At 39.2% G+C, this 10,765-nt stretch overlaps 2 protein-coding genes across 3 annotated transcripts in view; both read left to right on the top strand.

Annotated features, from left to right (window-relative positions):
- ewsr1b (EWS RNA-binding protein 1b) overlaps positions 1–6,287 on the top strand; it is a 9,115-nt gene extending 2,828 nt beyond the window's left edge. The window contains exons 7-15 of one of the 2 annotated variants that reach the window (XM_014014328.1): positions 205–361; positions 3,818–3,852; positions 4,398–4,424; positions 4,516–4,631; positions 4,753–4,882; positions 5,002–5,112; positions 5,285–5,411; positions 5,497–5,856; positions 5,942–6,287. In XM_014014328.1, the coding sequence (XP_013869782.1) occupies positions 205–361; positions 3,818–3,852; positions 4,398–4,424; positions 4,516–4,631; positions 4,753–4,882; positions 5,002–5,112; positions 5,285–5,411; positions 5,497–5,856; positions 5,942–5,978 (1,100 nt within the window). In that variant the 3' untranslated portion in view covers positions 5,979–6,287. Of the gene's footprint in view, positions 1–204; positions 362–3,814; positions 3,853–4,397; positions 4,425–4,515; positions 4,632–4,752; positions 4,883–5,001; positions 5,113–5,284; positions 5,412–5,496; positions 5,857–5,941 lie in introns of both variants that reach the window. The other variant, XM_014014327.1, reaches the window with a different exon arrangement.
- A 214-nt stretch (positions 6,288–6,501) lies between these two features.
- The window catches only part of gas2l1 (growth arrest-specific 2 like 1), a gene marked incomplete at its 5' end in the record, with an annotated part of 25,622 nt that continues 21,358 nt past the window's right edge, over positions 6,502–10,765 (top strand). The window contains 1 exon segment of the mRNA XM_014014326.1: positions 6,502–9,480. Within this exon segment, the coding sequence (XP_013869780.1) occupies positions 8,785–9,480 (696 nt within the window).

Below are 10,765 nucleotides of genomic sequence, written 5' to 3'. Positions count from 1 at the left end.
GGTCTGGACCACTCGTGAATTTTGTTCGTATCAGAAGAAAAACTTAGAATACGAAAAAAATGAATGCCACAAATTCTCCTAAATCACTCGTACGCACAACTTAAGAACAAACCTGTGCGTACGAACGGTTCTTGCATGAGGCCCGTTGTTGGATTTTTTTTTTTTTGTACTGACGTCACTGCATTGCTTTTTTTTTTTTTTAAGATAACTACAGACAGGATAGCCAAGGTGGGGGATCAGGTTACCCAGGTTCTGAGTCCGGAAGGTACCCGGGTGGGGAAAGCAGGGGTCCTGGCAGAGATGGCTTTGACCGAGGTGGAATGATGCATCGTGGGCGTGGAGGCATGGGTCGTGGAATGGGGTATGTATATTTCCTTTAGCTTTTAATCTCATTTTGATTTTTGACTACAGGTGCAGTTGCATTTGAGGTAGGGCTGGGATGATTATTCAAAAAACAATTAAATCGCTCCAAACTAATTACCAAGAGCTTGTAAAAAACTGTTTAACGCATGAAAGTATGTCAGTATATTGGTTTGTTAATTCTAATAAATATGGACATTTTTTAAACGCCAAAACCATAGTGGCTAAAATAATGTAACATTAGTATAGGCATTCTTGTTCAATTTTCTCAGCCCTGCCTCTTTTGATTAAAGGTAAGCATTTTTCATTTTTCTTGCACATTAATATTTGAACAGAGACCTGTGCATAAACATTAGATTGGATAGCTAATATATAAATTATTTCTTTATGGGTAACAACCATTTTTTGAGTAGTTGGGAAGTTGCTTATTTTATGGTTTGTCAGGCAGTGTCCTTTTGTAGCAATATACAAAATTTTACATATCAACTTAACTAAATTAGATTAAGAAATGTACACACACAGGAGTGATTTGCATTTGGATAAATTCATGAAAAAGTTTTTCAGGCTTACAGCTCTGTGTGCTTAACAAGTCTTGCAAACATTACAAACTTAAAGTAATATACTGGGCTGGTACAATATTTTCAGTTCCATCTCAAACACAGTTGTGTTCACAGTCAGTTTGTTTCCTCCTGGCGTTTTTATTTACCACCTCATTGGTATTTTAGGGTGTTGCTGTGGTTTGATGGGATGTCAGATGAATATTTGTTCTTATTTGACTATCAACTGGTGTAAACAAAGTAGTCTCAAACTAAATAAAATCAATAATTGTAGTCAAGTTTGGTTGAACCTCCAAAGATAAACTTCAAGCCCAAAGTGATTGGTGGACCCCTGGGTTTCCTCAGGTTTTTATGCTTTTGGTTTTTAATGTCTACATTGGTTCCAAAAGAAAACAATTTATTGAATTAATAATTTTGTCTAAAGAGGTTTTTCAATCTTAACACTGGGTTTTGCCAGTGATGAAATGTTAACAAAGCAAAACAAACTATGGGGTCAAAATATAATAAAACATTTCATATGTAAATTTCAACATTTTCACTTTAAAAAAATCACTAAATGCTGAAGTTCACTGTCAAATTGGAACAAGACAAACACCCAAACACATTAAGAGGATAAAATCAAAAACATGGGAAAACAAGACTGACTGTGTGTAATGACCTTTAAAACTTGCTCTTAACATTATTTAATGAATTTAAACTTAGCCAGGGGGCTGTTTTTGTAGTTTTGTCAATCCATGGATTTTGGTGGTATTTATTCCAGTCTAAACTCAAAATCCAGTGACCAATTTTCACATTTATTATGCTTGTGTGTTTTAAACAGTTAATGGAAATGTTTTCCCATTTAAACAAAATTAGTAGTTGAAGTTAAAACCTTTTTGTTCTCTATGAAAGTACAGTGTGATCAACTATGGGGAACTGCAAGTTTTACTGCACATTTGTGTTGGTTTAGATATATTACATGTCTTGAGTTATGAGACAAGTGCATTTTTTGAGTCGTTCATTGGAGTTTGTTTTCAGAATAAATTTGAGGCGTAATTTTTCATTTTTACAAGCAGTTTTGGAAACCAATTTTTTAAAACTTCTAAGGTTTGATTTTTGATTTCTGAAAATCTTACATTTTCTGGTCATTAGGCTTATCAAAGCAGAAATTTCTGCAAGTTTTTCTTTTATTCAAGTTTTTATTCATTTAAAGCCAATAATGTACATAAATTCTGTTAGAAGGGCAGTACATAAAACAATGGTGCACATTAATATAAAAATCACTTCTATGTGGGCCTTTTAGCCAACTGATGATTTGCAGAAGTTGCCTTGGTTGGTCGTTGAAAAAAAGTTTCAACCTATCGGTTCAAATAAACTACACATCTAAAAGAAAGGAAAACTGACATTTTACTTACACATACACAAATTATACAAAAACAAGAGACAATACAAGAAGGGGAAGAAAAATATTGTCCAGTTTCAGTTGTTGTAAGACAGTGTACACATTTTTTATTTGAGTCCATGGTTTTACTCAAAGTTGAACTTAACAGTTTTATTAGTGTTGGTAAACAATATAACATAAGCCCTCTAAACAAAATATAATTGTCCAAACATTTTGTACTTTGCTGGTTGAATCTAACTTCTCTCCTTGTTACACTACTTGTACTGTTGGTTTTTGCTCACCACCTCTGGAACAAGGCTATTTAAGAGTCAAATTTATAAATCTGTATAGACCTATCCAAACTTAAAATACTATTTCTAAATGGTGTTATTTAATTGGTGCTTGACCTATAGTTGTCAAAGCTTGTTAAAACAACATAACTAAATAAAAGTATAGGTTTGCTTGGCCACAAACACTTGGATAAGAAAGGTGCAGCTAAAACATAGCTTGCAAATATAATGTGGTAGCCATTATAAGTAGACATGATCTAAGATGAAGACAGGTTTGTAAGTAATGTAAGTAAGAAAACAAGGTGGGTTACAGTTTGCATTTAAGATTAAATTAGTTAAATCAATATTTAAATACTTTTTAGTCATAGCATAGTTTGCCTTTGCACAGGTATTTGTGAAGGGTGGGTGGGGACACTGTCTTTTTGAAATGTTTTAAATTGTTTTGTGACTTGGAATACCAATGTCTGATTTTATTTTGAGCACTTTTTAACATGCTTTGTCACATTTATACCGTACAGGTAACAGTGAGACCCATTTAAAACCATCTTTTCTCTAAAAGTATCTACTCAGTAGAGTCKCCAGCTTAAGCAACATGAAGGAGCTTAAACAAAGATTTGAAGTCTGCCTTTTTTTTCAAGAACTGAGGATGGTGTTTTGTTTTGATTTTATAAGCATGATGGGTATACCAAAATGTTTTTTTTTTTAATTTAACGTATCCTTGGTGAACGTTGTGTATATATATTTTAACTTTTTTCATGAAAAAAATTGTACTTTTTTTTTTTACTAATAATAATTGGTTAATGTAATCACACTGCTCTTGTGAAATTTCAGATGCATTTTATATATTTTTTTACTTGTACAAAAGGCTGTATTCAAAAGTAATGTTAGTCAGGCTTGTCTTAAATACAGGATGTGTGCCGTCAATGCATCTGAAATAGTTCTTTGTACAGATGTTTTGGATTTAAAACATCTTAAAAGACTGTAAAAAATATTAATGTGTTTGAAAATGTGTCCACGACTGCAAACTGTCACTGAAATTGTTCTGAGCTAGCTAACGAATTTCACGTAATAATTATCCACCTCTATGAGATTGTGATTTATATTAATGACTCTAGGGAGATAGTTTTACGTTGCTGTCCGCTTAGTTCGAATGTTTTGATTACTCCCTCAATCAAGCCACTTTGCTCGAGCCGTGGAAGTGGCTGTAAAAGGGAAGCGCCTTCATATCTCCATTTATTCCCCCATAGCAGCGCCGGAGACAGAGGTGGCTTCAGTAAGCCTGGTGGTAAGTTAACGAGTATTACACTGGTTAGTCCTTTCAAAACCTTAAACTTTTTTCATAAATATGCCTTGTGCGTAAATGTTTAACATTGGGGTATACAAAATTTTACACAAACAAACTATTTCTTTTGGGTTTTTTTATGCCTAAGACCATTTGCTCCTGGGTACTCGTATAATTCAACCACTGGTTATGGTTTGACAAGATTTTAGGTGTGTTAATTACAAATCTAAGTGTTGATGCTCTGTCAGATTTGAGCTGAAGCTATTTTATATTTTGGAGGATTTCTCACTGGTCTTAAAGGCTTTTCAAATGACACATTTTCTTTTTGCCAATGGGTCTGAAAGTGTTCAATTCTCAATTCAGTATTACTTTTGGGAATTTTCTGCCACAAAGAACAATTTTTTTTCAACTTCCCAATATGAGTTATTTGTCTAAAAAGGAGTATTTGAATTACAATGTGTAGTATTTCTCAGTTGTGTACTAGATTTCATTTCCAGACACTGACTTCTTTCATTCTGTTTTTTTCATTCGTAACTTGTGAACTGAAGGACCTATGGGCGATGAACGTGAAATGGGTAAGTAAAATTTCACACTGCTGTTTCATACTGTCGGTTCACAAGTCTGTTTCATTTTAATTAATTTTTTTCTAAACATTTTTACCTGTAGGACGTCCAGAAGAGCAGGATGACTCTGAGAACAGCACTATTTACATCACTGGATTGACCGAGAAGGCCAACATAGAAGAAATGTCTGAGTTCTTTAAACATGTCGGCCCAATAAGGGTAGGAATAGTTTAATTTCCAGGATGGCTGCTTGTCAGAATGCACATTAAACACATTAGAACCATGTACTGTGAGGTATTAGTCCAGCTGAAAATACAATTCCCCTTTGTTGTGCTTGAAGATGAATCGTCGACTGGGTCATGCTGCAATCAACATTTACACAGACAAGGACACAGGAAAGCCAAAGGGAGATGCCACTCTGTCTTATGAGGAGCCCATCTGTGCCAAAGCAGCTGTGGAGCATTTTGATGGTATGCTTCACAAATAAATCATTGCACTTAAATCATTACCCATTATGAATATTTTTATAAAATGTATCCAGCATTTAAGACAAGGTGGTTGACTGTTTTTATTAAATTTTTTACTACAGGAAAAGAGTTTCAAGGCCGAAAACTTAAGGTGTCCATGGCTCGCCGAAAACCTATGATGGGGGGAATGAGAGGTGGCATGCCCATGCGTGATGGCATGATGGGTCGTGGAGGTAATCACCTGTACATTTTATTTATATATATATATTATTTTTTTCAGTTGTTTTTTTTTTTTTGTTCAATTTCTACAAAATCCAGTGATACAAATAGCCAAATCTAGTTATCGTGCAAGAAACTCTTTTTAGATGCTTTTAAGTTTTTAGAAAATTTAAATTTCCTTTTCAGGTATGATGGGTCGTGGAGGAGAGCGTGGTGGTTTTGGTCCACGAGGAGGCCCACGTGGAATGAACAGAGGTGGACCAACRGGAGCCAACATGCAGCAGAGAGCTGGAGACTGGGAGTGTCCCAATCCGTATGTAGAATGTTTCTTGTGCTGCACTTATATAAAGGTAATTGTTTGTTTCTTTGGCAATTTTGACGTGTTTGTAATATTTCAGGGGTTGTGGCAACCAGAACTTTGCCTGGAGGATGGAGTGTAACCAGTGCAAAGCTCCCAAACCTGAGGGCTTGGGTGGTGGCCCTCCTTTTCCTCCTGGAGGTGACAGAGGCCGAGGCGGAATGGGAATGCACAGAGGCAGAGGAGGTATGGACCGTGGTGGGCCGGCTGGAGCTGGAGGACCAGGTGGACCCGGAGGTTTCCGTGGAGGTTGGGGAGGTGACCGCGGTGGATTCAGAGGACGTGGTGGAATGGACAGGGGAGGGTTCCGCGGTGCCGGGCGTGGAGGACCACCCATGGACCGAATGGGTGGCAGAGGGGGAAGAGGAATGGGACCACCAGGTGGCAAGATGGATATGAGGTACATTTTGATTCTGCAAAACACCACTGATGGCCAATCAGTGATTTAGCTATTRAGTTTAATTCCCTATTTTTACTGTTTTCAGGGAACATCGCCAGGAGCGTAGAGAGCGACCTTACTGATGGAAAACTTCTGAACTAGTTCCTCCTGAGGGATCGAAGTTTTAAAAGAAGTTTTAATTTATGATTCCATATTTTGATGGTTATAGAACTGCCTTCAAACAAGCTGTGCAGTTGGTCAACTGTTTTTTCTTTTTTAGTTTATATATGTTTATATTGCATTCTGTATTGTGCATGTTTTTTTGTTTTTAAATACGCAGATTAGGTTTGATATATTGTAAAGTGTAGTTTTTCATTGGTTGATGTATTAACCTCCCTTTCCTGTGACTTACAATTAAATGATAGTTGGTAAATAAAATTTTACTCGTTTGATGTTTTGAGTTGTGGGCATTTTTACTCAGCATTATCAAATAAACAGAAAAGACAAATGTTCAAAGTTGACAGATCAAAGTTGTATTTCATCATGTAACCAACCAGTAAGAAATTGGACATTTTAGTTTAGTTCATTTTTTTTAAGGGGTGTTGTCATTTTATTTTTGAATTTCAACGGGCAGTTTTTTTTTTTTTTCACTGTTTAAGAAAAGTTGAAAACATTTTATATTGTTTGTGCTGGTAAATAATGCATATTTGCATGTATGTACAATTATATGCATTTATGTGAATATCTGCAGTTTTCTGCCAGTAGATGGCGGAGGTTGGAAACTGCACTTTTGACTCAGGCAAAAAAAAAAAAGAAAGTATTTTTAAAAGTAGTTATTAGTGTTCAGATTTTAATTTTTTGTGGTTCCACTAAACTCAATGGTAAACACTGAGTGGCAAATATCTCTTGATCACAGACGTTTACTTTCCCCCCACTTTTTGCACTTGTCAGACACATGGCTGTATAATCACCAATGTCCTGTTTTGTTATTCACACACTTAACTTTTCATAAAGGATGTGATTTTCTGCAGTCATAATGTTTAACATTTTAAATAGGTCGACTTGATATTTCTTAACTCGTGTTTAGGGGGTAAACCAAAGTTTGATAGATTTTTTTAAGAAACCCATGTTGGCAGACACCTTAAAAATCTTATTTGTTTCAGTCAGTTGCACATGTAAATGAATGCTAAATGCTCCGTCATACATTCTTTTTACTGAGAGAATCTGATTCATCCAAGCCCCGAAAATGATCTCATCAATCCCACACCCACCCAACGGTCTCCCACTTTTTCTCTGTCCATTTCTGTTCCAAGCTCCCCCTCCTTTCTCCTCCCCACTTAATTTCTCTTTTTAAAGAAAAACAATCCCTCCTCCTTGGCAAAGGCTGTGCTCTAGTCTTAATGACACCAGAAAAGTAAAAACCCATCCAATGACAAAGAAGCCAAATATTTTGTGAATTTCCTTTCAATATTCTAAGTAAATATTGCAGAAAACGACCCATCTCAAAAATAAACAGACAACAGATTCTCAATGTGGCAGAGCTGAAAATATTGAGGTTCTCTTTGGGAGTGAGATAGGAATGCAATCATCAGAGGAACAACACAATGAAAAAATACAGTTTGAGACCAGACTGAACTTGTCCAGAGGAGGGACAGTGGGTATATTGAAGGATGTTAGGGATGCAGCTGCAGCAGGCAAAGAGAAGACTGTGTAGTAAAAGAGGACCGAGTGAGATGAAGGATGACTCTGGACCCCTGAAGAGGGAACAGCTGTAAGAAGAAAGTAGTTTGGTTTGATAGTCACGTATTACTCAGATTTGAGCCCAAATGGGCATAATCTTTGGTTCCACACACATCTCAGTAAAGCAACTGAACTGTAAATGTTTGGCTTTCCATCTGGACAGATGGGTCCTCATAATTGCTGTAAAACTTGACAGGCCTCTTTCTGTATTTGGCGTTACCTTGATAGATTCAAACTACAAACCAGGCAGTACTTTTGCCGGATGATGGAGTTTAACCCCGTTTCCAACTTCCACTGACGTAATCTCTTACAATATACCAACAGTAGTCTTCGGTCCTCTGCATAAGCAGTTTTCTACAGTAAAATGAAGACCAAACTGGATCTATCATGTGCACAGATCATGTGCTCTTGAATTGGCTGCTTTGTRCTGAACTCTGTTAAGACCCTGGATGACTTTATAGCCTACCCCACCTCCTAGTCATTTGGCCTGGACTCAGTTATGACTATAAAACTGGCCTTTCCAGCGTTTTAAACTAACAAAACACAAATTTCAAGGACGAATTWMCTAATTATTCTTGATCAACTCCTGTTTCCACAGTTCAAACCCTGCCTCTTGAGGTCTGTGCTGATTTGGTGAGCATGGGGTTAAGTTTTTCTCTTCAGCCGAGCGTTTATCCCTCATAATGGGATGTGCCACCGAGTCGCTCTGCTGGTTTTAAGCCTCAGCAGGTCAACATATTCAKCTGAAGAGGCGGTGCGACACGGGCTGAGCCTGTCTGCAGGGAAATGAGCTGAGCCGCTCGGCCGCCGTGATTTCACCGCCGAGAAGCCTTCTTGATGGTGACATGTGGAAATCGGTGGCTGATCGGAGCCACGTGTCGTCGTCGCGGGGTGATTTCTATTAGGACCTGCTCGAGTCGGAGTCCAGGACTGAAACGATTTTTCCTCTCGCTCCGGGACCCGGCGGCGATGCGCTCCTTAGAGGAAGCGGGTTTCCGCAGACATCCGGAAAACGCATCCATGCGCCACGGCCGCCCCGCATCCCCATGTTCTCCCGACAGCACAAAGCTCGGATTCAATTAGCTCCCCGYAGAAGAAATGGACGCGATGGGTGCGTCAACGCGGCCCCTGACGGGGCTTCGGAGCTCAGTTGTGCGATGAGACGATCAAGGAATAATCAAGACTTTTACTGCTACATAATCTGACAATATGGCTGATCAGAGCAACATCCAGTCTGCCGCCTCCAAAAGCATCCGGCCCTTTAAATCCAGCGAAGARTACCTGTACGCCATGAAGGAGGATCTGGCCGAATGGCTCAACACCCTGTACGATCTGGAGATCACCGCGGACACCTTCATGGATGCGCTGGAAACGGGCTGCGCCTTGTGTCGGCACGCCAACAACGTGAACCGCACCGCGCAGGAATTCCAGCTGGAGTACCCCGAGGCAGCCCGCTCCATGAAGGTCCCGTCCAAAGACGTCGTCTTCCAGTCGCGCAACGTGGTGTCCGGCTCGTTCTTGGCGCGGGACAACGTTTCCAACTTCATCGCGTGGTGCAGGCAGGAGCTCTGGATCAAGGACGTCCTCATGTTCGAGACCAACGACCTGGTGGAGAGGTGCAACGAGAAGAACTTCGTCCTGTGCCTGCTGGAGGTGGCGCGGCGGGGCTCCAAGTTCGGCATGCTGGCCCCCATGCTGATCCAGCTGGAGGAGGAGATCGAAGAGGAGATCCGGGATCAGGAGAGCCTGCGGATCGACGGGAACGAGCAGAGGTCACCCAGCAGGTGCAATGGTCGGAAGGACAGCTGTCAGAGTGTTGAAGAKGAAGAGGAGGAACCTGAACCAGAGCCACACATCTGGCCGCAGAAGAGAATCTTATTGGACATGAGGAATTTGGATGAGTTGGTAAGTTGCACCCAAACTGAGGCACAAGTGCCATACAATGTTAATTTGATAATGTGATAATAACTGGGAAACTAGTTCCCAGGATTAAGAAGTTTCCCACAGACTTTCTCCTTTTAGCCTTGGCCAGGAGGAAATAACAGCCAGTGTGTTTTGTCTTGTGTCAAAGCAGCTGATAGAAGGCCCAATATTTCCCACATCAAAACACAAATGTGTTAAAAATGACACACTCTTTCCAAAACTATCATATCAATGTTATAAAGAACACTATACAGATCTCCTGCAGTGAGTGCAGCATTCTGGTTTAGCTGCTAAATTCCTGCTCACTCTTGGGGTCAAAGTGTGGGTCACCCCCCCAAATAATTGCATTATTGTTTTCCCTCAAAGGCATGAGCGTTGAGAAGTTACAGCCACAGTCATCTGCATCTGTCATCAGAAATAATCAATTCTTTTAGATGAAAAAGAGCAACCACAACCAAAACTGCCACAATGTGTTTTTATCATTTCCACTTTTCCTATTATAGCTCTCAATTTCTTGGTCTTTATCGTGCTGGACGTACAGATGTGTCAGCAGAACACGTGCTTGTGTGATGAAGGTGATATTTTCATGTAGAGAAGAACAATGCCCACCTGAAAGACAACAGGGAGGGAGGAGGGGAGGCAGAGTGGATGCTGATTGTGTGACCTCTGCAGACAGTAACAAGGGGAGAGCATGAAAAAAGAGGATGGCTTTGTTCTGTTCCAGAGTCTGCTTTTCACACACACTCTCTCATATGACCGATGGACGAGGATTATACAAGCGTACAGCGTTTTGGGGCAGAACGATCACAGGAAGAGCTCCTGATGCACACACGCCTCTTTTTCTTTCACTGATTCATCCCCCCGGCATGCAGACACACACACTGCACCCAGTGTCATGTGTCAYACTCAGATGCACAGATTAGACCGCTTTTGACAGATATTGGAAGGGACTTCATCCTGTCTGAAGAATGAAATCTTCATTCTCCTGAAATATTGCATTTTAGCTGGTCAGTACTAAAACAAAAAATGCATTGAAATAGATGTGGTTTTATGTTCAACTAATACCCATTTTATATGAACTAATACCCGTTTTATATGAACTAATACCCATTTTATATGAACTAATACCCATTTTATATGAACTAATACCTATTTTATATGAACTAATACCTATTTTATATGAACTAATACCTATTTTATATGAACTAATACCCATTTTATATGAACTAATATCCATTTTATATGAACTAATACCTATTTTATATGA

The sequence above is a fragment of the Austrofundulus limnaeus genome, unplaced genomic scaffold (assembly GCF_001266775.1).
Source record: "Austrofundulus limnaeus strain Quisiro unplaced genomic scaffold, Austrofundulus_limnaeus-1.0 Scaffold114, whole genome shotgun sequence".
Lineage (NCBI taxonomy): Eukaryota > Metazoa > Chordata > Actinopteri > Cyprinodontiformes > Rivulidae > Austrofundulus > Austrofundulus limnaeus.
This window is presented reverse-complemented; position numbering and strand designations above follow the sequence as displayed.